This window comes from Esox lucius, chromosome 16 (assembly GCF_011004845.1).
Source record: "Esox lucius isolate fEsoLuc1 chromosome 16, fEsoLuc1.pri, whole genome shotgun sequence".
In the NCBI taxonomy this organism is placed as follows: Eukaryota; Metazoa; Chordata; class Actinopteri; order Esociformes; family Esocidae; genus Esox; species Esox lucius.
Genome location: NC_047584.1, coordinates 7,289,800 through 7,314,855, shown reverse-complemented (window position 1 = coordinate 7,314,855; position 25,056 = coordinate 7,289,800). Strand labels below are relative to the sequence as shown.

The window sequence follows — 25,056 nt, the reverse complement described above, 5'->3', positions numbered from 1 at the left end:
AGAAATTCACTGTGGAAGAGAACAGAGATAGAGTTTCTGTGGTCCAATACAGTAGAGAACCAGAGAACCACTTCAATTTGAACACTTACACAACAAAGGAAGACATTGTTGCCACCATAGAAGGCATAAGGCACAAGGGAGGAAGACCTCTTAACACCGGGGCAGCCCTCCAGCATGTCAGAGACAATGTCTTTAATGCCTCATCTGGAAGTAGGCACCTTGAAGGTGTCCCACAGATTTTGATACTGCTGAATGGTGGACGGTCATTTGACAATGTCAATACACCAGCCTCTGCTCTCAAGAAGCTAGGTGTGAAGGTGTTTGCAGTTGGAACAAGGAGCTCTGATATCAGAGAATTGCAAAAGATATCATATAACCCCAGGTTTGCTCTCTCTGTGTCTGAATTTACTGACCTTCCCAACGTCCAACAGCAACTCATGTCTGCTTTAGGTTCTGTCATTGTGCAGGACATTGCCATGAAACCAACATTAATACCAACAATAATAAGTGGGAAAGGTAAGATTTCGACCTGATCCATTTCCTTTACCATTAAAAAGTGATAGTTGAGAGATTCAGGTTTTAGCGTAGAAAAACCCTAAAGCCTTTATAATTGGTTTAATTAACACACCATTGTAGTAATATTTCTAATAATCACACTAAATCCAACAAAGATATTGAAAATGTTGGAGAAGCTGTTTGAAATTATGTAAAAAAGTATAAATTCATGTAAGATTAGCTGTCCTGTTTTTCTCTTACGTATGCAACATATAATATTACTCTTTGTGTCAACTTTCACATTCCTTAGTCGAGAGTCGGGCTCCCTCGAGGGATGTTGTATTCTTGCTGGATGGGTCTGATGGCACGAGGGCTGGATTCCCAGCAATGCGGGACTTTGTTCAAAGAGTGGTGGAGACACTCGCTGTGGATGAGAACAAGGATCGTGTTGCGTTAGTCCAGTACAGTAGAGATCCAGCTGCCCAATTCTACCTGAACACATTCAATACAAAGGATGACATTGTCAATACAGTAAGAGGTCTGAGGCACAAAGGAGGAAGACCCCTTAACACTGGGGCAGCTCTTCAGTATGTCAGAGACAACATCTTTACTGCCTCTTCTGGAAGCAGAAGCCTACAGGGCATCCCTCAGATGTTGATACTGCTGAGTGGAGGGAGGTCCAACGATAACGTTGATGTATCAGCATCTGCCCTGAAAGAGAGTGGGGTCTTGATCTTTGGCATTGGGACCCGAAATTCCAGCAGAGAGGTTGAAAGGATTGTCACTGATCCTAGTTATTCCCAGTCTGTTTCCGAATTCACTGACATCGCAAGAGTCCAGGAGCAGTATTTATCCTCACTCAAAACTCAACTACTCAAAGCCATACCCATAACCCCAACAGGTAAGACCAGATGCATTATCTAGGATGACTAAAGAAACACAAATATTTCAGTCTGGGTTTCCAAAAAGCAATGTTGACCTCTTTTCTCTTTTGTTTCATATACGATTAGTGGACAAAAGTATTGCCAGAAAGGATGTGGTTTTCCTTCTGGATGGTTCCGATGGCACTAGGAGTGGTTTCCCAGCAATGCGTGACTTTGTTCAAAGAGTAGTTGAGAAACTCACTGTGGAAGAGAACAGAGATAGAGTTTCTGTGGTCCAGTACAGCAGAGAACCAGAGGCCAACTTCTATTTGAACACTTACACAACAAAGGAAAACGTTGTTGACGCCGTAACAGGCCTGAGGCACAAGGGAGGAAGACCCCTTAACACCGGGGCAGCCCTCCAGTATGTCAGAGACAACGTCTTTACTGCCTCCTCTGGAAGTAGGCGCCTTGATGGTGTTCCACAGCTACTGATTCTGTTGAGTGGTGGAAGGTCCTTTGACAATGTTGACACTCCAGCCGCTGCTCTGAAGGAGCTTGGTGTCAAGGTGTTTGCAATTGGAACAAGGAGCTCTGATAGCAGAGAAATGCAGAGGATATCACAAGATCCCAGTCAAGCAATGTCTGTCTCGGATTTCACAGACCTTCCGAGCATCCAGCAGCAACTGCTATCCTCTGTGGAAACAGTGGTTGTTGGAGTTACTACAGAAACCCCAACAGTTTTAGGTAAATTTCATCGCTGTGATCTAAGAGTCCGGACATGTTAGCAAATTGTCAGCTGTGTCTTAGCACTTTCATATGACCACAAACACCAGATTTGTCCAGACTGATTTATGTAATCTTTGTCTTTTCTCAGTTGATCTTGAAACCGCCAGAAAGGATGTGGTTTTCCTTCTGGATGGTTCTGATGGCACTAGGAGTGGTTTCCCAGCAATGCGTGACTTTGTTCAAAGAGTAGTTGAGAAACTCACTGTGGAAGAGAACAGAGATAGAGTTTCTGTGGTCCAGTACAGCAGAGAACCAGAGGCCAACTTCTATTTGAACACTTACACAACAAAGGAAAACGTTGTTGACGCCGTAACAGGCCTGAGGCACAAGGGAGGAAGACCCCTTAACACAGGGGCAGCCCTCCAGTATGTCAGAGACAACGTCTTTACTGCCTCCTCTGGAAGTAGGCGCCTTGATGGTGTTCCACAGCTACTGATTCTGTTGAGTGGTGGAAGGTCCTTTGACAATGTTGACACTCCAGCCGCTGCTCTGAAGGAGCTTGGTGTCAAGGTGTTTGCAATTGGAACAAGGAGCTCTGATAGCAGAGAAATGCAGAGGATATCACAAGATCCCAGTCAAGCAATGTCTGTCTCGGATTTCACAGACCTTCCGAGCATCCAGCAGCAACTGCTATCCTCTGTGGAAACAGTGGTTGTTGGAGTTACTACAGAAACCCCAACAGTTTTAGGTAAATTTCATCGCTGTGATCTAAGAGTCCGGACATGTTAGCAAATTGTCAGCTGTGTCTTAGCACTTTCATATGACCACAAACACCAGATTTGTCCAGACTGATTTATGTAATCTTTGTCTTTTCTCAGTTGATCTTGAAACCGCCAGAAAGGATGTGGTTTTCCTTCTGGATGGTTCTGATGGCACTAGGAGTGGTTTCCCAGCAATGCGTGACTTTGTTCAAAGAGTAGTTGAGAAACTCACTGTGGAAGAGAACAGAGATAGAGTTTCTGTGGTCCAGTACAGCAGAGAACCAGAGGCCAACTTCTATTTGAACACTTACACAACAAAGGAAAACGTTGTTGACGCCGTAACAGGCCTGAGGCACAAGGGAGGAAGACCCCTTAACACCGGGGCAGCCCTCCAGTATGTCAGAGACAACGTCTTTACTGCCTCCTCTGGAAGTAGGCGCCTTGATGGTGTTCCACAGCTACTGATTCTGTTGAGTGGTGGAAGGTCCTTTGACAATGTTGACACTCCAGCCGCTGCTCTGAAGGAGCTTGGTGTCAAGGTGTTTGCAGTTGGAACAAGGAGCTCTGATATCAGAGAATTACAAAAGATATCCTATGACCCCAGTTTTGCTCTTTCTGTGTCTGAATTTACTGACCTCCCAAACGTCCATCAGCAACTAATTTCTGTCTTGGGTACTGTGATTGTGCCAGATCCAACCATGAAACCAACAGTAAAACCAACAATAATAGGTAAGAAAAAGTATGGTTTTGTTCTGCTCCGTTTCACTTTTGCTTGAGAAAGCTGTAGTCGACAGCTTCCAAATTATTAGGTAGATACCCGGAGGCCCTTCATGTTGGTTTCATTTCTCAACCTTTGTAGCAATATTCTTTATGATCACACTGTGTCTGACAAACATATTGAGCATTTTTTTGAAAAAGTTTGAAATTAAGTAAAGACATTACTTTCATGTGACCAAAGCAGCTATGTCCTGTTTTTCTCCTACGTATGCAACATATAATATTACTCTTTGTGTCAACTTTCACATTCCTTAGTCGAGAGTCGGGCTCCCTCGAGGGATGTTGTATTCTTGCTGGATGGGTCTGATGGCACGAGGGCTGGATTCCCAGCAATGCGGGACTTTGTTCAAAGAGTGGTGGAGACACTCGCTGTGGATGAGAACAAGGATCGTGTTGCGTTAGTCCAGTACAGTAGAGATCCAGCTGCCCAATTCTACCTGAACACATTCAATACAAAGGATGACATTGTCAATACAGTAAGAGGTCTGAGGCACAAAGGAGGAAGACCCCTTAACACTGGGGCAGCTCTTCAGTATGTCAGAGACAACATCTTTACTGCCTCTTCTGGAAGCAGAAGCCTACAGGGCATCCCTCAGATGTTGATACTGCTGAGTGGAGGGAGGTCCAACGATAACGTTGATGTATCAGCATCTGCCCTGAAAGAGAGTGGGGTCTTGATCTTTGGCATTGGGACCCAAAATTCCAGCAGAGAGGTTGAAAGGATTGTCACTGATCCTAGTTATTCCCAGTCTGTTTCCGAATTCACTGACATCCCAAGAGTCCAGGAGCAGTATTTATCCTCACTCAAAACTCAACTACTCAAAGCCATACCCATAACCCCAACAGGTAAGACCAGATGCATTATCTAGGATGACTAAAGAAACACAAATATTTCAGTCTGGGTTTCCAAAAAGCAATGTTGACCTCTTTTCTCTTTTGTTTCATATACGATTAGTGGACAAAAGTATTGCCAGAAAGGATGTGGTTTTCCTTCTGGATGGTTCCGATGGCACTAGGAGTGGTTTCCCAGCAATGCGTGACTTTGTTCAAAGAGTAGTTGAGAAACTCACTGTGGAAGAGAACAGAGATAGAGTTTCTGTGGTCCAGTACAGCAGAGAACCAGAGGCCAACTTCTATTTGAACACTTACACAACAAAGGAAAACGTTGTTGACGCCGTAACAGGCCTGAGGCACAAGGGAGGAAGACCCCTTAACACCGGGGCAGCCCTCCAGTATGTCAGAGACAACGTCTTTACTGCCTCCTCTGGAAGTAGGCGCCTTGATGGTGTTCCACAGCTACTGATTCTGTTGAGTGGTGGAAGGTCCTTTGACAATGTTGACACTCCAGCCGCTGCTCTGAAGGAGCTTGGTGTCAAGGTGTTTGCAATTGGAACAAGGAGCTCTGATAGCAGAGAAATGCAGAGGATATCACAAGATCCCAGTCAAGCAATGTCTGTCTCGGATTTCACAGACCTTCCGAGCATCCAGCAGCAACTGCTATCCTCTGTGGAAACAGTGGTTGTTGGAGTTACTACAGAAACCCCAACAGTTTTAGGTAAATTTCATCGCTGTGATCTAAGAGTCCGGACATGTTAGCAAATTGTCAGCTGTGTCTTAGCACTTTCATATGACCACAAACACCAGATTTGTCCAGACTGATTTATGTAATCTTTGTCTTTTCTCAGTTGATCTTGAAACCGCCAGAAAGGATGTGGTTTTCCTTCTGGATGGTTCTGATGGCACTAGGAGTGGTTTCCCAGCAATGCGTGACTTTGTTCAAAGAGTAGTTGAGAAACTCACTGTGGAAGAGAACAGAGATAGAGTTTCTGTGGTCCAGTACAGCAGAGAACCAGAGGCCAACTTCTATTTGAACACTTACACAACAAAGGAAAACGTTGTTGACGCCGTAACAGGCCTGAGGCACAAGGGAGGAAGACCCCTTAACACCGGGGCAGCCCTCCAGTATGTCAGAGACAACGTCTTTACTGCCTCCTCTGGAAGTAGGCGCCTTGATGGTGTTCCACAGCTACTGATTCTGTTGAGTGGTGGAAGGTCCTTTGACAATGTTGACACTCCAGCCGCTGCTCTGAAGGAGCTTGGTGTCAAGGTGTTTGCAAGTTGGAACAAGGAGCTCTGATATCAGAGAATTACAAAAGATATCCTATGACCCCAGTTTTGCTCTTTCTGTGTCTGAATTTACTGACCTCCCAAACGTCCATCAGCAACTAATTTCTGTCTTGGGTACTGTGATTGTGCCAGATCCAACCATGAAACCAACAGTAAAACCAACAATAATAGGTAAGAAAAAGTATGGTTTTGTTCTGCTCCGTTTCACTTTTGCTTGAGAAAGCTGTAGTCGACAGCTTCCAAATTATTAGGTAGATACCCGGAGGCCCTTCATGTTGGTTTCATTTCTCAACCTTTGTAGCAATATTCTTTATGATCACACTGTGTCTGACAAACATATTGAGCATTTTTTTGAAAAAGTTTGAAATTAAGTAAAGACATTACTTTCATGTGACCAAAGCAGCTATGTCCTGTTTTTCTCCTACGTATGCAACATATAATATTACTCTTTGTGTCAACATTTCACATTCCTTAGTCGAGAGTCGGGCTCCCTCGAGGGATGTTGTATTCTTGCTGGATGGGTCTGATGGCACGAGGGCTGGATTCCCAGCAATGCGGGACTTTGTTCAAAGAGTGGTGGAGACACTCGCTGTGGATGAGAACAAGGATCGTGTTGCGTTAGTCCAGTACAGTAGAGATCCAGCTGCCCAATTCTACCTGAACACATTCAATACAAAGGATGACATTGTCAATACAGTAAGAGGTCTGAGGCACAAAGGAGGAAGACCCCTTAACACTGGGGCAGCTCTTCAGTATGTCAGAGACAACATCTTTACTGCCTCTTCTGGAAGCAGAAGCCTACAGGGCATCCCTCAGATGTTGATACTGCTGAGTGGAGGGAGGTCCAACGATAACGTTGATGTATCAGCATCTGCCCTGAAAGAGAGTGGGGTCTTGATCTTTGGCATTGGGACCCGAAATTCCAGCAGAGAGGTTGAAAGGATTGTCACTGATCCTAGTTATTCCCAGTCTGTTTCCGAATTCACTGACATCCCAAGAGTCCAGGAGCAGTATTTATCCTCACTCAAAACTCAACTACTCAAAGCCATACCCATAACCCCAACAGGTAAGACCAGATGCATTATCTAGGATGACTAAAGAAACACAAATATTTCAGTCTGGGTTTCCAAAAAGCAATGTTGACCTCTTTTCTCTTTTGTTTCATATACGATTAGTGGACAAAAGTATTGCCAGAAAGGATGTGGTTTTCCTTCTGGATGGTTCCGATGGCACTAGGAGTGGTTTCCCAGCAATGCGTGACTTTGTTCAAAGAGTAGTTGAGAAACTCACTGTGGAAGAGAACAGAGATAGAGTTTCTGTGGTCCAGTACAGCAGAGAACCAGAGGCCAACTTCTATTTGAACACTTACACAACAAAGGAAAACGTTGTTGACGCCGTAACAGGCCTGAGGCACAAGGGAGGAAGACCCCTTAACACCGGGGCAGCCCTCCAGTATGTCAGAGACAACGTCTTTACTGCCTCCTCTGGAAGTAGGCGCCTTGATGGTGTTCCACAGCTACTGATTCTGTTGAGTGGTGGAAGGTCCTTTGACAATGTTGACACTCCAGCCGCTGCTCTGAAGGAGCTTGGTGTCAAGGTGTTTGCAATTGGAACAAGGAGCTCTGATAGCAGAGAAATGCAGAGGATATCACAAGATCCCAGTCAAGCAATGTCTGTCTCGGATTTCACAGACCTTCCGAGCATCCAGCAGCAACTGCTATCCTCTGTGGAAACAGTGGTTGTTGGAGTTACTACAGAAACCCCAACAGTTTTAGGTAAATTTCATCGCTGTGATCTAAGAGTCCGGACATGTTAGCAAATTGTCAGCTGTGTCTTAGCACTTTCATATGACCACAAACACCAGATTTGTCCAGACTGATTTATGTAATCTTTGTCTTTTCTCAGTTGATCTTGAAACCGCCAGAAAGGATGTGGTTTTCCTTCTGGATGGTTCTGATGGCACTAGGAGTGGTTTCCCAGCAATGCGTGACTTTGTTCAAAGAGTAGTTGAGAAACTCACTGTGGAAGAGAACAGAGATAGAGTTTCTGTGGTCCAGTACAGCAGAGAACCAGAGGCCAACTTCTATTTGAACACTTACACAACAAAGGAAAACGTTGTTGACGCCGTAACAGGCCTGAGGCACAAGGGAGGAAGACCCCTTAACACCGGGGCAGCCCTCCAGTATGTCAGAGACAACGTCTTTACTGCCTCCTCTGGAAGTAGGCGCCTTGATGGTGTTCCACAGCTACTGATTCTGTTGAGTGGTGGAAGGTCCTTTGACAATGTTGACACTCCAGCCGCTGCTCTGAAGGAGCTTGGTGTCAAGGTGTTTGCAATTGGAACAAGGAGCTCTGATAGCAGAGAAATGCAGAGGATATCACAAGATCCCAGTCACGCAATGTCTGTCTCGGATTTCACAGACCTTCCGAGCATCCAGCAGCAACTGCTATCCTCTGTGGAAACAGTGGTTGTTGGAGTTACTACAGAAACCCCAACAGTTTTAGGTAAATTTCATCGCTGTGATCTAAGAGTCCGGACATGTTAGCAAATTGTCAGCTGTGTCTTAGCACTTTCATATGACCACAAACACCAGATTTGTCCAGACTGATTTATGTAATCTTTGTCTTTTCTCAGTTGATCTTGAAACCGCCAGAAAGGATGTGGTTTTCCTTCTGGATGGTTCTGATGGCACTAGGAGTGGTTTCCCAGCAATGCGTGACTTTGTTCAAAGAGTAGTTGAGAAACTCACTGTGGAAGAGAACAGAGATAGAGTTTCTGTGGTCCAGTACAGCAGAGAACCAGAGGCCAACTTCTATTTGAACACTTACACAACAAAGGAAAACATTGTTGACGCCGTAACAGGCCTGAGGCACAAGGGAGGAAGACCCCTTAACACCGGGGCAGCCCTCCAGTATGTCAGAGACAACGTCTTTACTGCCTCCTCTGGAAGTAGGCGCCTTGATGGTGTTCCACAGCTACTGATTCTGTTGAGTGGTGGAAGGTCCTTTGACAATGTTGACACTCCAGCCGCTGCTCTGAAGGAGCTTGGTGTCAAGGTGTTTGCAATTGGAACAAGGAGCTCTGATAGCAGAGAAATGCAGAGGATATCACAAGATCCCAGTCACGCAATGTCTGTCTCGGATTTCACAGACCTTCCGAGCATCCAGCAGCAACTGCTATCCTCTGTGGAAACAGTGGTTGTTGGAGTTACTACAGAAACCCCAACAGTTTTAGGTAAATTTCATCGCTGTGATCTAAGAGTCCGGACATGTTAGCAAATTGTCAGCTGTGTCTTAGCACTTTCATATGACCACAAACACCAGATTTGTCCAGACTGATTTATGTAATCTTTGTCTTTTCTCAGTTGATCTTGAAACCGCCAGAAAGGATGTGGTTTTCCTTCTGGATGGTTCTGATGGCACTAGGAGTGGTTTCCCAGCAATGCGTGACTTTGTTCAAAGAGTAGTTGAGAAACTCACTGTGGAAGAGAACAGAGATAGAGTTTCTGTGGTCCAGTACAGCAGAGAACCAGAGGCCAACTTCTATTTGAACACTTACACAACAAAGGAAAACGTTGTTGACGCCGTAACAGGCCTGAGGCACAAGGGAGGAAGACCCCTTAACACCGGGGCAGCCCTCCAGTATGTCAGAGACAACGTCTTTACTGCCTCCTCTGGAAGTAGGCGCCTTGATGGTGTTCCACAGCTACTGATTCTGTTGAGTGGTGGAAGGTCCTTTGACAATGTTGACACTCCAGCCGCTGCTCTGAAGGAGCTTGGTGTCAAGGTGTTTGCAATTGGAACAAGGAGCTCTGATAGCAGAGAAATGCAGAGGATATCACAAGATCCCAGTCACGCAATGTCTGTCTCGGATTTCACAGACCTTCCGAGCATCCAGCAGCAACTGCTATCCTCTGTGGAAACAGTGGTTGTTGGAGTTACTACAGAAACCCCAACAGTTTTAGGTAAATTTCATCGCTGTGATCTAAGAGTCCGGACATGTTAGCAAATTGTCAGCTGTGTCTTAGCACTTTCATATGACCACAAACACCAGATTTGTCCAGACTGATTTATGTAATCTTTGTCTTTTCTCAGTTGATCTTGAAACCGCCAGAAAGGATGTGGTTTTCCTTCTGGATGGTTCTGATGGCACTAGGAGTGGTTTCCCAGCAATGCGTGACTTTGTTCAAAGAGTAGTTGAGAAACTCACTGTGGAAGAGAACAGAGATAGAGTTTCTGTGGTCCAGTACAGCAGAGAACCAGAGGCCAACTTCTATTTGAACACTTACACAACAAAGGAAAACGTTGTTGACGCCGTAACAGGCCTGAGGCACAAGGGAGGAAGACCCCTTAACACCGGGGCAGCCCTCCAGTATGTCAGAGACAACGTCTTTACTGCCTCCTCTGGAAGTAGGCGCCTTGATGGTGTTCCACAGCTACTGATTCTGTTGAGTGGTGGAAGGTCCTTTGACAATGTTGACACTCCAGCCGCTGCTCTGAAGGAGCTTGGTGTCAAGGTGTTTGCAATTGGAACAAGGAGCTCTGATAGCAGAGAAATGCAGAGGATATCACAAGATCCCAGTCACGCAATGTCTGTCTCGGATTTCACAGACCTTCCGAGCATCCAGCAGCAACTGCTATCCTCTGTGGAAACAGTGGTTGTTGGAGTTACTACAGAAACCCCAACAGTTTTAGGTAAATTTCATCGCTGTGATCTAAGAGTCCGGACATGTTAGCAAATTGTCAGCTGTGTCTTAGCACTTTCATATGACCACAAACACCAGATTTGTCCAGACTGATTTATGTAATCTTTGTCTTTTCTCAGTTGATCTTGAAACCGCCAGAAAGGATGTGGTTTTCCTTCTGGATGGTTCTGATGGCACTAGGAGTGGTTTCCCAGCAATGCGTGACTTTGTTCAAAGAGTAGTTGAGAAACTCACTGTGGAAGAGAACAGAGATAGAGTTTCTGTGGTCCAGTACAGCAGAGAACCAGAGGCCAACTTCTATTTGAACACTTACACAACAAAGGAAAACGTTGTTGACGCCGTAACAGGCCTGAGGCACAAGGGAGGAAGACCCCTTAACACCGGGGCAGCCCTCCAGTATGTCAGAGACAACGTCTTTACTGCCTCCTCTGGAAGTAGGCGCCTTGATGGTGTTCCACAGCTACTGATTCTGTTGAGTGGTGGAAGGTCCTTTGACAATGTTGACACTCCAGCCGCTGCTCTGAAGGAGCTTGGTGTCAAGGTGTTTGCAATTGGAACAAGGAGCTCTGATAGCAGAGAAATGCAGAGGATATCACAAGATCCCAGTCACGCAATGTCTGTCTCGGATTTCACAGACCTTCCGAGCATCCAGCAGCAACTGCTATCCTCTGTGGAAACAGTGGTTGTTGGAGTTACTACAGAAACCCCAACAGTTTTAGGTAAATTTCATCGCTGTGATCTAAGAGTCCGGACATGTTAGCAAATTGTCAGCTGTGTCTTAGCACTTTCATATGACCACAAACACCAGATTTGTCCAGACTGATTTATGTAATCTTTGTCTTTTCTCAGTTGATCTTGAAACCGCCAGAAAGGATGTGGTTTTCCTTCTGGATGGTTCTGATGGCACTAGGAGTGGTTTCCCAGCAATGCGTGACTTTGTTCAAAGAGTAGTTGAGAAACTCACTGTGGAAGAGAACAGAGATAGAGTTTCTGTGGTCCAGTACAGCAGAGAACCAGAGGCCAACTTCTATTTGAACACTTACACAACAAAGGAAAACGTTGTTGACGCCGTAACAGGCCTGAGGCACAAGGGAGGAAGACCCCTTAACACCGGGGCAGCCCTCCAGTATGTCAGAGACAACGTCTTTACTGCCTCCTCTGGAAGTAGGCGCCTTGATGGTGTTCCACAGCTACTGATTCTGTTGAGTGGTGGAAGGTCCTTTGACAATGTTGACACTCCAGCCGCTGCTCTGAAGGAGCTTGGTGTCAAGGTGTTTGCAATTGGAACAAGGAGCTCTGATAGCAGAGAAATGCAGAGGATATCACAAGATCCCAGTCACGCAATGTCTGTCTCGGATTTCACAGACCTTCCGAGCATCCAGCAGCAACTGCTATCCTCTGTGGAAACAGTGGTTGTTGGAGTTACTACAGAAACCCCAACAGTTTTAGGTAAATTTCATCGCTGTGATCTAAGAGTCCGGACATGTTAGCAAATTGTCAGCTGTGTCTTAGCACTTTCATATGACCACAAACACCAGATTTGTCCAGACTGATTTATGTAATCTTTGTCTTTTCTCAGTTGATCTTGAAACCGCCAGAAAGGATGTGGTTTTCCTTCTGGATGGTTCTGATGGCACTAGGAGTGGTTTCCCAGCAATGCGTGACTTTGTTCAAAGAGTAGTTGAGAAACTCACTGTGGAAGAGAACAGAGATAGAGTTTCTGTGGTCCAGTACAGCAGAGAACCAGAGGCCAACTTCTATTTGAACACTTACACAACAAAGGAAAACGTTGTTGACGCCGTAACAGGCCTGAGGCACAAGGGAGGAAGACCCCTTAACACCGGGGCAGCCCTCCAGTATGTCAGAGACAACGTCTTTACTGCCTCCTCTGGAAGTAGGCGCCTTGATGGTGTTCCACAGCTACTGATTCTGTTGAGTGGTGGAAGGTCCTTTGACAATGTTGACACTCCAGCCGCTGCTCTGAAGGAGCTTGGTGTCAAGGTGTTTGCAATTGGAACAAGGAGCTCTGATAGCAGAGAAATGCAGAGGATATCACAAGATCCCAGTCACGCAATGTCTGTCTCGGATTTCACAGACCTTCCGAGCATCCAGCAGCAACTGCTATCCTCTGTGGAAACAGTGGTTGTTGGAGTTACTACAGAAACCCCAACAGTTTTAGGTAAATTTCATCGCTGTGATCTAAGAGTCCGGACATGTTAGCAAATTGTCAGCTGTGTCTTAGCACTTTCATATGACCACAAACACCAGATTTGTCCAGACTGATTTATGTAATCTTTGTCTTTTCTCAGTTGATCTTGAAACCGCCAGAAAGGATGTGGTTTTCCTTCTGGATGGTTCTGATGGCACTAGGAGTGGTTTCCCAGCAATGCGTGACTTTGTTCAAAGAGTAGTTGAGAAACTCACTGTGGAAGAGAACAGAGATAGAGTTTCTGTGGTCCAGTACAGCAGAGAACCAGAGGCCAACTTCTATTTGAACACTTACACAACAAAGGAAAACGTTGTTGACGCCGTAACAGGCCTGAGGCACAAGGGAGGAAGACCCCTTAACACCGGGGCAGCCCTCCAGTATGTCAGAGACAACGTCTTTACTGCCTCCTCTGGAAGTAGGCGCCTTGATGGTGTTCCACAGCTACTGATTCTGTTGAGTGGTGGAAGGTCCTTTGACAATGTTGACACTCCAGCCGCTGCTCTGAAGGAGCTTGGTGTCAAGGTGTTTGCAATTGGAACAAGGAGCTCTGATAGCAGAGAAATGCAGAGGATATCACAAGATCCCAGTCACGCAATGTCTGTCTCGGATTTCACAGACCTTCCGAGCATCCAGCAGCAACTGCTATCCTCTGTGGAAACAGTGGTTGTTGGAGTTACTACAGAAACCCCAACAGTTTTAGGTAAATTTCATCGCTGTGATCTAAGAGTCCGGACATGTTAGCAAATTGTCAGCTGTGTCTTAGCACTTTCATATGACCACAAACACCAGATTTGTCCAGACTGATTTATGTAATCTTTGTCTTTTCTCAGTTGATCTTGAAACCGCCAGAAAGGATGTGGTTTTCCTTCTGGATGGTTCTGATGGCACTAGGAGTGGTTTCCCAGCAATGCGTGACTTTGTTCAAAGAGTAGTTGAGAAACTCACTGTGGAAGAGAACAGAGATAGAGTTTCTGTGGTCCAGTACAGCAGAGAACCAGAGGCCAACTTCTATTTGAACACTTACACAACAAAGGAAAACGTTGTTGACGCCGTAACAGGCCTGAGGCACAAGGGAGGAAGACCCCTTAACACCGGGGCAGCCCTCCAGTATGTCAGAGACAACGTCTTTACTGCCTCCTCTGGAAGTAGGCGCCTTGATGGTGTTCCACAGCTACTGATTCTGTTGAGTGGTGGAAGGTCCTTTGACAATGTTGACACTCCAGCCGCTGCTCTGAAGGAGCTTGGTGTCAAGGTGTTTGCAATTGGAACAAGGAGCTCTGATAGCAGAGAAATGCAGAGGATATCACAAGATCCCAGTCACGCAATGTCTGTCTCGGATTTCACAGACCTTCCGAGCATCCAGCAGCAACTGCTATCCTCTGTGGAAACAGTGGTTGTTGGAGTTACTACAGAAACCCCAACAGTTTTAGGTAAATTTCATCGCTGTGATCTAAGAGTCCGGACATGTTAGCAAATTGTCAGCTGTGTCTTAGCACTTTCATATGACCACAAACACCAGATTTGTCCAGACTGATTTATGTAATCTTTGTCTTTTCTCAGTTGATCTTGAAACCGCCAGAAAGGATGTGGTTTTCCTTCTGGATGGTTCTGATGGCACTAGGAGTGGTTTCCCAGCAATGCGTGACTTTGTTCAAAGAGTAGTTGAGAAACTCACTGTGGAAGAGAACAGAGATAGAGTTTCTGTGGTCCAGTACAGCAGAGAACCAGAGGCCAACTTCTATTTGAACACTTACACAACAAAGGAAAACGTTGTTGACGCCGTAACAGGCCTGAGGCACAAGGGAGGAAGACCCCTTAACACCGGGGCAGCCCTCCAGTATGTCAGAGACAACGTCTTTACTGCCTCCTCTGGAAGTAGGCGCCTTGATGGTGTTCCACAGCTACTGATTCTGTTGAGTGGTGGAAGGTCCTTTGACAATGTTGACACTCCAGCCGCTGCTCTGAAGGAGCTTGGTGTCAAGGTGTTTGCAGTTGGAACAAGGAGCTCTGATATCAGAGAATTACAAAAGATATCCTATGACCCCAGTTTTGCTCTTTCTGTGTCTGAATTTACTGACCTCCCAAACGTCCATCAGCAACTAATTTCTGTCTTGGGTACTGTGATTGTGCCGGATCCAACCATGAAACCAACAGTAAAACCAACAATAATAGGTAAGAAAAAGTATGGTTTTGTTCTGCTCCGTTTCACTTTTGCTTGAGAAAGCTGTAGTCGACAGCTTCCAAATTATTAGGTAGATACCCGGAGGCCCTTCATGTTGGTTTCATTTCTCAACCTTTGTAGCAATATTCTTTATGATCACACTGTGTCTGACAAACATATTGAGCATTTTTTTGAAAAAGTTTGAAATTAAGTAAAGACATTACTTTCATGTGACCAAAGCAGCTATGTCCTGTTTTTCTCCTACGTATGCAACATATAATATTACTCTTTGTGTCAACTTTCACATTCCTTAGTCGAGAGTCGGGCTCCCTCGAGGGATGTTGTATTCTTGCTGGATGGGTCTGATGGCACGAGGGCTGGATTCCCAGCAATGCGGGACTTTGTTCAAAGAGTGGTGGAGACACTCGCTGTGGATGAGAACAAGGATCGTGTTGCGTTAGTCCAGTACAGTAGAGATCCAGCTGCCCAATTCTACCTGAACACATTCAATACAAAGGATGACATTGTCAATACAGTAAGAGGTCTGAGGCACAAAGGAGGAAGACCCCTTAACACTGGGGCAGCTCTTCAGTATGTCAGAGACAACATCTTTACTGCCTCTTCTGGAAGCAGAAGCCTACAGGGCATCCCTCAGATGTTGATACTGCTGAGTGGAGGGAGGTCCAACGATAACGTTGATGTATCAGCATCTGCCCTGAAAGAGAGTGGGGTCTTGATCTTTGGCATTGGGACCCGAAATTCCAGCAGAGAGGTTGAAAGGATTGTCACTGATCCTAGTTATTCCCAGTCTGTTTCCGAATTCACTGACATCCCAAGAGTCCAGGAGCAGTATTTATCCTCACTCAAAACTCAACTACTCAAAGCCATACCCATAACCCCAACAGGTAAGACCAGATGCATTATCTAGGATGACTAAAGAAACACAAATATTTCAGTCTGGGTTTCCAAAAAGCAATGTTGACCTCTTTTCTCTTTTGTTTCATATACGATTAGTGGACAAAAGTATTGCCAGAAAGGATGTGGTTTTCCTTCTGGATGGTTCCGATGGCACTAGAAGTGGTTTCCCAGCAATGCGTGACTTTGTTCAAAGAGTAGTTGAGAAACTCACTGTGGAAGAGAACAGAGATAGAGTTTCTGTGGTCCAGTACAGCAGAGAACCAGAGGCCAACTTCTATTTGAACACTTACACAACAAAGGAAAACGTTGTTGACGCCGTAACAGGCCTGAGGCACAAGGGAGGAAGACCCCTTAACACCGGGGCAGCCCTCCAGTATGTCAGAGACAACGTCTTTACTGCCTCCTCTGGAAGTAGGCACCTTGATGGTGTTCCACAGCTACTGATTCTGTTGAGTGGTGGAAGGTCCTTTGACAATGTTGACACTCCAGCCGCTGCTCTGAAGGAGCTTGGTGTCAAGGTGTTTGCAATTGGAACAAGGAGCTCTGATAGCAGAGAAATGCAGAGGATATCACAAGATCCCAGTCAAGCAATGTCTGTCTCGGATTTCACAGACCTTCCGAGCATCCAGCAGCAACTGCTATCCTCTGTGGAAACAGTGGTTGTTGGAGTTACTACAGAAACCCCAACAGTTTTAGGTAAATTTCATCGCTGTGATCTAAGAGTCCGGACATGTTAGCAAATTGTCAGCTGTGTCTTAGCACTTTCATATGACCACAAACACCAGATTTGTCCAGACTGATTTATGTAATCTTTGTCTTTTCTCAGTTGATCTTGAAACCGCCAGAAAGGATGTGGTTTTCCTTCTGGATGGTTCTGATGGCACTAGGAGTGGTTTCCCAGCAATGCGTGACTTTGTTCAAAGAGTAGTTGAGAAACTCACTGTGGAAGAGAACAGAGATAGAGTTTCTGTGGTCCAGTACAGCAGAGAACCAGAGGCCAACTTCTATTTGAACACTTACACAACAAAGGAAAACGTTGTTGACGCCGTAACAGGCCTGAGGCACAAGGGAGGAAGACCCCTTAACACCGGGGCAGCCCTCCAGTATGTCAGAGACAACGTCTTTACTGCCTCCTCTGGAAGTAGGCGCCTTGATGGTGTTCCACAGCTACTGATTCTGTTGAGTGGTGGAAGGTCCTTTGACAATGTTGACACTCCAGCCGCTGCTCTGAAGGAGCTTGGTGTCAAGGTGTTTGCAGTTGGAACAAGGAGCTCTGATATCAGAGAATTACAAAAGATATCCTATGACCCCAGTTTTGCTCTTTCTGTGTCTGAATTTACTGACCTCCCAAACGTCCATCAGCAACTAATTTCTGTCTTGGGTACTGTGATTGTGCCAGATCCAACCATGAAACCAACAGTAAAACCAACAATAATAGGTAAGAAAAAGTATGGTTTTGTTCTGCTCCGTTTCACTTTTGCTTGAGAAAGCTGTAGTCGACAGCTTCCAAATTATTAGGTAGATACCCGGAGGCCCTTCATGTTGGTTTCATTTCTCAACCTTTGTAGCAATATTCTTTATGATCACACTGTGTCTGACAAACATATTGAGCATTTTTTTGAAAAAGTTTGAAATTAAGTAAAGACATTACTTTCATGTGACCAGAGCAGCTATGTTCTGTTTTTCTCCTACGTATGCAACATATAATATTACTCTTTGTGTCAACTTTCACATTCCTTAGTCGAGAGTCGGGCTCCCTCGAGGGATGTTGTATTCTTGCTGGATGGGTCTGATGACACGAGGGCTGGATTCCCAGCAATGCGGGACTTTGTTCAAAGAGTGGTGGAGACACTCGCTGTGGATGAGAACAAGGATCGTGTTGCGTTAGTCCAGTACAGTAGAGATCCAGCTGCCCAATTCTACCTGAACACATTCAATACAAAGGATGACATTGTCAATACAGTAAGAGGTCTGAGGCACAAAGGAGGAAGACCCCTTAACACTGGGGCAGCTCTTCAGTATGTCAGAGACAACATCTTTACTGCCTCTTCTGGAAGCAGAAGCCTACAGGGCATCCCTCAGATGTTGATACTGCTGAGTGGAGGGAGGTCCAACGATAACGTTGATGTATCAGCATCTGCCCTGAAAGAGAGTGGGGTCTTGATCTTTGGCATTGGGACCCGAAATTCCAGCAGAGAGGTTGAAAGGATTGTCACTGATCCTAGTTATTCCCAGTCTGTTTCCGAATTCACTGACATCCCAAGAGTCCAGGAGCAGTATTTATCCTCACTCAAAACTCAACTACTCAAAGCCATACCCATAACCCCAACAGGTAAGACCAGATGCATTATCTAGGATGACTAAAGAAACACAAATATTTCAGTCTGGGTTTCCAAAAAGCAATGTTGACCTCTTTTCTCTTTTGTTTCATATACGATTAGTGGACAAAAGTATTGCCAGAAAGGATGTGGTTTTCCTTCTGGATGGTTCTGATGGCACTAGGAGTGGTTTCCCAGCAATGCGTGACTTTGTTCAAAGAGTAGTTGAGAAACTCACTGTGGAAGAGAACAGAGATAGAGTTTCTGTGGTCCAGTACAGCAGAGAACCAGAGGCCAACTTCTATTTGAACACTTACACAACAAAGGAAAACGTTGTTGACGCCGTAACAGGCCTGAGGCACAAGGGAGGAAGACCCCTTAACACCGGGGCAGCCCTCCAGTATGTCAGAGACAACGTCTTTACTGCCTCCTCTGGAAGTAGGCGCCTTGATGGTGTTCCACAGCTACTGATTCTGTTGAGTGGTGGAAGGTCCTTTGACAATGTTGACACTCCAGCCGCTGCTCTGAAGGAGCTTGGTGTCAAGGTGTTTGCAATTGGAACAAGGAGCTCTGATAGCAGAGAAATGCAGAGGATATCACAAGATCCCAGTCACGCAATGTCTGTCTCGGATTTCACAGACCTTCCGAGCATCCAGCAGCAACTGCTATCCTCTGTGGAAACAGTGGTTGTTGGAGTTACTACAGAAACCCCAACAGTTTTAGGTAAATTTCATCGCTGTGATCTAAGAGTCCGGACATGTTAGCAAATTGTCAGCTGTGTCTTAGCACTTTCATATGACCACAAACACCAGATTTGTCCAGACTGATTTATGTAATCTTTGTCTTTTCTCAGTTGATCTTGAAACCGCCAGAAAGGATGTGGTTTTCCTTCTGGATGGTTCTGATGGCACTAGGAGTGGTTTCCCAGCAATGCGTGACTTTGTTCAAAGAGTAGTTGAGAAACTCACTGTGGAAGAGAACAGAGATAGAGTTTCTGTGGTCCAGTACAGCAGAGAACCAGAGGCCAACTTCTATTTGAACACTTACACAACAAAGGAAAACGTTGTTGACGCCGTAACAGGCCTGAGGCACAAGGGAGGAAGACCCCTTAACACCGGGGCAGCCCTCCAGTATGTCAGAGACAACGTCTTTACTGCCTCCTCTGGAAGTAGGCGCCTTGATGGTGTTCCACAGCTACTGATTCTGTTGAGTGGTGGAAGGTCCTTTGACAATGTTGACACTCCAGCCGCTGCTCTGAAGGAGCTTGGTGTCAAGGTGTTTGCAGTTGGAACAAGGAGCTCTGATATCAGAGAATTACAAAAGATATCCTATGACCCCAGTTTTGCTCTTTCTGTGTCTGAATTTACTGACCTCCCAAACGTCCATCAGCAACTAATTTCTGTCTTGGGTACTGTGATTGTGCCAGATCCAACCATGAAACCAACAGTAAAACCAACAATAATAGGTAAGAAAAAGTATGGTTTTGTTCTGCTCCGTTTCACTTTTGCTTGAGAAAGCTGTAGTCGACAGCTTCCAAATTATTAGGTAGATACCCGGAGGCCCTTCATGTTGGTTTCATTTCTCAACCTTTGTAGCAATATTCTTTATGATCACACTGTGTCTGACAAACATATTGAGCATTTTTTTGAAAAAGTTTGAAATTAAGTAAAGACATTACTTTCATGTGACCAGAGCAGCTATGTCCTGTTTTTCTCCTACGTATGCAACATATAATATTACTCTTTGTGTCAACTTTCACATTCCTTAGTCGAGAGTCGGGCTCCCTCGAGGGATGTTGTATTCTTGCTGGATGGGTCTGATGACACGAGGGCTGGATTCCCAGCAATGCGGGACTTTGTTCAAAGAGTGGTGGAGACACTCGCTGTGGATGAGAACAAGGATCGTGTTGCGTTAGTCCAGTACAGTAGAGATCCAGCTGCCCAATTCTACCTGAACACATTCAATACAAAGGATGACATTGTCAATACAGTAAGAGGTCTGAGGCACAAAGGAGGAAGACCCCTTAACACTGGGGCAGCTCTTCAGTATGTCAGAGACGACATCTTTACTGCCTCTTCTGGAAGCAGAAGCCTACAGGGCATCCCTCAGATGTTGATACTGCTGAGTGGAGGGAGGTCCAACGATAACGTTGATGTATCAGCATCTGCCCTGAAAGAGAGTGGGGTCTTGATCTTTGGCATTGGGACCCGAAATTCCAGCAGAGAGGTTGAAAGGATTGTCACTGATCCTAGTTATTCCCAGTCTGTTTCCGAATTCACTGACATCCCAAGAGTCCAGGAGCAGTATTTATCCTCACTCAAAACTCAACTACTCAAAGCCATACCCATAACCCCAACAGGTAAGACCAGATGCATTATCTAGGATGACTAAAGAAACACAAATATTTCAGTCTGGGTTTCCAAAAAGCAATGTTGACCTCTTTTCTCTTTTGTTTCATATACGATTAGTGGACAAAAGTATTGCCAGAAAGGATGTGGTTTTCCTTCTGGATGGTTCCGATGGCACTAGGAGTGGTTTCCCAGCAATGCGTGACTTTGTTCAAAGAGTAGTTGAGAAACTCACTGTGGAAGAGAACAGAGATAGAGTTTCTGTGGTCCAGTACAGCAGAGAACCAGAGGCCAACTTCTATTTGAACACTTACACAACAAAGGAAAACGTTGTTGACGCCGTAACAGGCCTGAGGCACAAGGGAGGAAGACCCCTTAACACCGGGGCAGCCCTCCAGTATGTCAGAGACAACGTCTTTACTGCCTCCTCTGGAAGTAGGCGCCTTGATGGTGTTCCACAGCTACTGATTCTGTTGAGTGGTGGAAGGTCCTTTGACAATGTTGACACTCCAGCCGCTGCTCTGAAGGAGCTTGGTGTCAAGGTGTTTGCAATTGGAACAAGGAGCTCTGATAGCAGAGAAATGCAGAGGATATCACAAGATCCCAGTCAAGCAATGTCTGTCTCGGATTTCACAGACCTTCCGAGCATCCAGCAGCAACTGCTATCCTCTGTGGAAACAGTGGTTGTTGGAGTTACTACAGAAACCCCAACAGTTTTAGGTAAATTTCATCGCTGTGATCTAAGAGTCCGGACATGTTAGCAAATTGTCAGCTGTGTCTTAGCACTTTCATATGACCACAAACACCAGATTTGTCCAGACTGATTTATGTAATCTTTGTCTTTTCTCAGTTGATCTTGAAACCGCCAGAAAGGATGTGGTTTTCCTTCTGGATGGTTCTGATGGCACTAGGAGTGGTTTCCCAGCAATGCGTGACTTTGTTCAAAGAGTAGTTGAGAAACTCACTGTGGAAGAGAACAGAGATAGAGTTTCTGTGGTCCAGTACAGCAGAGAACCAGAGGCCAACTTCTATTTGAACACTTACACAACAAAGGAAAACGTTGTTGACGCCGTAACAGGCCTGAGGCACAAGGGAGGAAGACCCCTTAACACCGGGGCAGCCCTCCAGTATGTCAGAGACAACGTCTTTACTGCCTCCTCTGGAAGTAGGCGCCTTGATGGTGTTCCACAGCTACTGATTCTGTTGAGTGGTGGAAGGTCCTTTGACAATGTTGACACTCCAGCCGCTGCTCTGAAGGAGCTTGGTGTCAAGGTGTTTGCAGTTGGAACAAGGAGCTCTGATATCAGAGAATTACAAAAGATATCCTATGACCCCAGTTTTGCTCTTTCTGTGTCTGAATTTACTGACCTCCCAAACGTCCATCAGCAACTAATTTCTGTCTTGGGTACTGTGATTGTGCCGGATCCAACCATGAAACCAACAGTAAAACCAACAATAATAGGTAAGAAAAAGTATGGTTTTGTTCTGCTCCGTTTCACTTTTGCTTGAGAAAGCTGTAGTCGACAGCTTCCAAATTATTAGGTAGATACCCGGAGGCCCTTCATGTTGGTTTCATTTCTCAACCTTTGTAGCAATATTCTTTATGATCACACTGTGTCTGACAAACCTATTGAGCATTTTTTTGAAAAAGTTTGAAATTAAGTAAAGACATTACTTTCATGTGACCAGAGCAGCTATGTCCTGTTTTTCTCCTACGTATGCAACATATAATATTACTCTTTGTGTCAACTTTCACATTCCTTAGTCGAGAGTCGGGCTCCCTCGAGGGATGTTGTATTCTTGCTGGATGGGTCTGATGACACGAGGGCTGGATTCCCAGCAATGCGGGACTTTGTTCAAAGAGTGGTGGAGACACTCGCTGTGGATGAGAACAAGGATCGTGTTGCGTTAGTCCAGTACAGTAGAGATCCAGCTGCCCAATTCTACCTGAACACATTCAATACAAAGGATGACATTGTCAATACAGTAAGAGGTCTGAGGCACAAAGGAGGAAGACCCCTTAACACTGGGGCAGCTCTTCAGTATGTCAGAGACGACATCTTTACTGCCTCTTCTGGAAGCAGAAGCCTACAGGGCATCCCTCAGATGTTGATACTGCTGAGTGGAGGGAGGTCCAACGATAACGTTGATGTATCAGCATCTGCCCTGAAAGAGAGTGGGGTCTTGATCTTTGGCATTGGGACCCAAAATTCCAGCAGAGAGGTTGAAAGGATTGTCACTGATCCTAGTTATTCCCAGTCTGTTTCCAAATTCACTGACATCCCAAGAGTCCAGGAGCAGTATTTATCCTCACTCAAAACTCAACTACTCAAAGCCATACCCATAACCCCAACAGGTAAGACCAGATGCATTATCTAGGATGACTAAAGAAACACAAATATTTCAGTCTGGGTTTCCAAAAAGCAATGTTGACCTCTTTTCTCTTTTGTTTCATATACGATTAGTGGACAAAAGTATTGCCAGAAAGGATGTGGTTTTCCTTCTGGATGGTTCCGATGGCACTAGGAGTGGTTTCCCAGCAATGCGTGACTTTGTTCAAAGAGTAGTTGAGAAACTCACTGTGGAAGAGAACAGAGATAGAGTTTCTGTGGTCCAGTACAGCAGAGAACCAGAGGCCAACTTCTATTTGAACACTTACACAACAAAGGAAAACGTTGTTGACGCCGTAACAGGCCTGAGGCACAAGGGAGGAAGACCCCTTAACACAGGGGCAGCCCTCCAGTATGTCAGAGACAACGTCTTTACTGCCTCCTCTGGAAGTAGGCGCCTTGATGGTGTTCCACAGCTACTGATTCTGTTGAGTGGTGGAAGGTCCTTTGACAATGTTGACACTCCAGCCGCTGCTCTGAAGGAGCTTGGTGTCAAGGTGTTTGCAATTGGAACAAGGAGCTCTGATAGCAGAGAAATGCAGAGGATATCACAAGATCCCAGTCAAGCAATGTCTGTCTCGGATTTCACAGACCTTCCGAGCATCCAGCAGCAACTGCTATCCTCTGTGGAAACAGTGGTTGTTGGAGTTACTACAGAAACCCCAACAGTTTTAGGTAAATTTCATCGCTGTGATCTAAGAGTCCGGACATGTTAGCAAATTGTCAGCTGTGTCTTAGCACTTTCATATGACCACAAACACCAGATTTGTCCAGACTGATTTATGTAATCTTTGTCTTTTCTCAGTTGATCTTGAAACCGCCAGAAAGGATGTGGTTTTCCTTCTGGATGGTTCTGATGGCACTAGGAGTGGTTTCCCAGCAATGCGTGACTTTGTTCAAAGAGTAGTTGAGAAACTCACTGTGGAAGAGAACAGAGATAGAGTTTCTGTGGTCCAGTACAGCAGAGAACCAGAGGCCAACTTCTATTTGAACACTTACACAACAAAGGAAAACGTTGTTGACGCCGTAACAGGCCTGAGGCACAAGGGAGGAAGACCCCTTAACACCGGGGCAGCCCTCCAGTATGTCAGAGACAACGTCTTTACTGCCTCCTCTGGAAGTAGGCGCCTTGATGGTGTTCCACAGCTACTGATTCTGTTGAGTGGTGGAAGGTCCTTTGACAATGTTGACACTCCAGCCGCTGCTCTGAAGGAGCTTGGTGTCAAGGTGTTTGCAATTGGAACAAGGAGCTCTGATAGCAGAGAAATGCAGAGGATATCACAAGATCCCAGTCACGCAATGTCTGTCTCGGATTTCACAGACCTTCCGAGCATCCAGCAGCAACTGCTATCCTCTGTGGAAACAGTGGCTGTTGGAGTTACTACAGAAACCCCAACAGTTTTAGGTAAATTTCATCGCTGTGATCTAAGAGTCCGGACATGTTAGCAAATTGTCAGCTGTGTCTTAGCACTTTCATATGACCACAAACACCAGATTTGTCCAGACTGATTTATGTAATCTTTGTCTTTTCTCAGTTGATCTTGAAACCGCCAGAAAGGATGTGGTTTTCCTTCTGGATGGTTCTGATGGCACTAGGAGTGGTTTCCCAGCAATGCGTGACTTTGTTCAAAGAGTAGTTGAGAAACTCACTGTGGAAGAGAACAGAGATAGAGTTTCTGTGGTCCAGTACAGCAGAGAACCAGAGGCCAACTTCTATTTGAACACTTACACAACAAAGGAAAACGTTGTTGACGCCGTAACAGGCCTGAGGCACAAGGGAGGAAGACCCCTTAACACCGGGGCAGCCCTCCAGTATGTCAGAGACAACGTCTTTACTGCCTCCTCTGGAAGTAGGCGCCTTGATGGTGTTCCACAGCTACTGATTCTGTTGAGTGGTGGAAGGTCCTTTGACAATGTTGACACTCCAGCCGCTGCTCTGAAGGAGCTTGGTGTCAAGGTGTTTGCAGTTGGAACAAGGAGCTCTGATATCAGAGAATTACAAAAGATATCCTATGACCCCAGTTTTGCTCTTTCTGTGTCTGAATTTACTGACCTCCCAAACGTCCATCAGCAACTAATTTCTGTCTTGGGTACTGTGATTGTGCCAGATCCAACCATGAAACCAACAGTAAAACCAACAATAATAGGTAAGAAAAAGTATGGTTTTGTTCTGCTCCGTTTCACTTTTGCTTGAGAAAGCTGTAGTCGACAGCTTCCAAATTATTAGGTAGATACCCGGAGGCCCTTCATGTTG

General features: G+C 45.5%; 2 protein-coding genes across 6 annotated transcripts in view; both read left to right on the top strand.

The window, feature by feature from the left end:
* The first annotated feature begins 773 nt into the window (after positions 1–773).
* On the top strand, positions 774–5,762 carry LOC114831816 (collagen alpha-3(VI) chain-like). Its single transcript, XM_034286770.1, has 7 exons — positions 774–1,396; positions 1,506–2,105; positions 2,236–2,835; positions 2,966–3,577; positions 3,881–4,471; positions 4,581–5,180; positions 5,311–5,762. Exons 1-7 carry the CDS (start codon positions 883–885, stop codon positions 5,760–5,762), a joined length of 3,969 nt encoding a protein of 1,322 aa, XP_034142661.1. The 5' UTR covers positions 774–882.
* col6a3 (collagen, type VI, alpha 3) overlaps positions 5,748–25,056 on the top strand; it is a 69,870-nt gene continuing 50,561 nt past the window's right edge. For all 5 annotated transcript variants that reach the window (XM_034286752.1, XM_034286751.1, XM_034286750.1 and 2 more), the window contains exons 1-26: positions 5,748–5,923; positions 6,228–6,818; positions 6,928–7,527; positions 7,658–8,257; positions 8,388–8,987; positions 9,118–9,717; positions 9,848–10,447; positions 10,578–11,177; positions 11,308–11,907; positions 12,038–12,637; positions 12,768–13,367; positions 13,498–14,097; positions 14,228–14,839; positions 15,143–15,733; positions 15,843–16,442; positions 16,573–17,184; positions 17,488–18,078; positions 18,188–18,787; positions 18,918–19,529; positions 19,833–20,423; positions 20,533–21,132; positions 21,263–21,874; positions 22,178–22,768; positions 22,878–23,477; positions 23,608–24,207; positions 24,338–24,949. In XM_034286752.1, the coding sequence (XP_034142643.1) occupies positions 5,893–5,923; positions 6,228–6,818; positions 6,928–7,527; positions 7,658–8,257; positions 8,388–8,987; positions 9,118–9,717; positions 9,848–10,447; positions 10,578–11,177; positions 11,308–11,907; positions 12,038–12,637; positions 12,768–13,367; positions 13,498–14,097; positions 14,228–14,839; positions 15,143–15,733; positions 15,843–16,442; positions 16,573–17,184; positions 17,488–18,078; positions 18,188–18,787; positions 18,918–19,529; positions 19,833–20,423; positions 20,533–21,132; positions 21,263–21,874; positions 22,178–22,768; positions 22,878–23,477; positions 23,608–24,207; positions 24,338–24,949 (15,046 nt within the window). In that variant the 5' untranslated portion in view covers positions 5,748–5,892. The remainder of the gene's footprint in view (positions 5,924–6,227; positions 6,819–6,927; positions 7,528–7,657; positions 8,258–8,387; positions 8,988–9,117; positions 9,718–9,847; positions 10,448–10,577; positions 11,178–11,307; positions 11,908–12,037; positions 12,638–12,767; positions 13,368–13,497; positions 14,098–14,227; positions 14,840–15,142; positions 15,734–15,842; positions 16,443–16,572; positions 17,185–17,487; positions 18,079–18,187; positions 18,788–18,917; positions 19,530–19,832; positions 20,424–20,532; positions 21,133–21,262; positions 21,875–22,177; positions 22,769–22,877; positions 23,478–23,607; positions 24,208–24,337; positions 24,950–25,056) is intronic.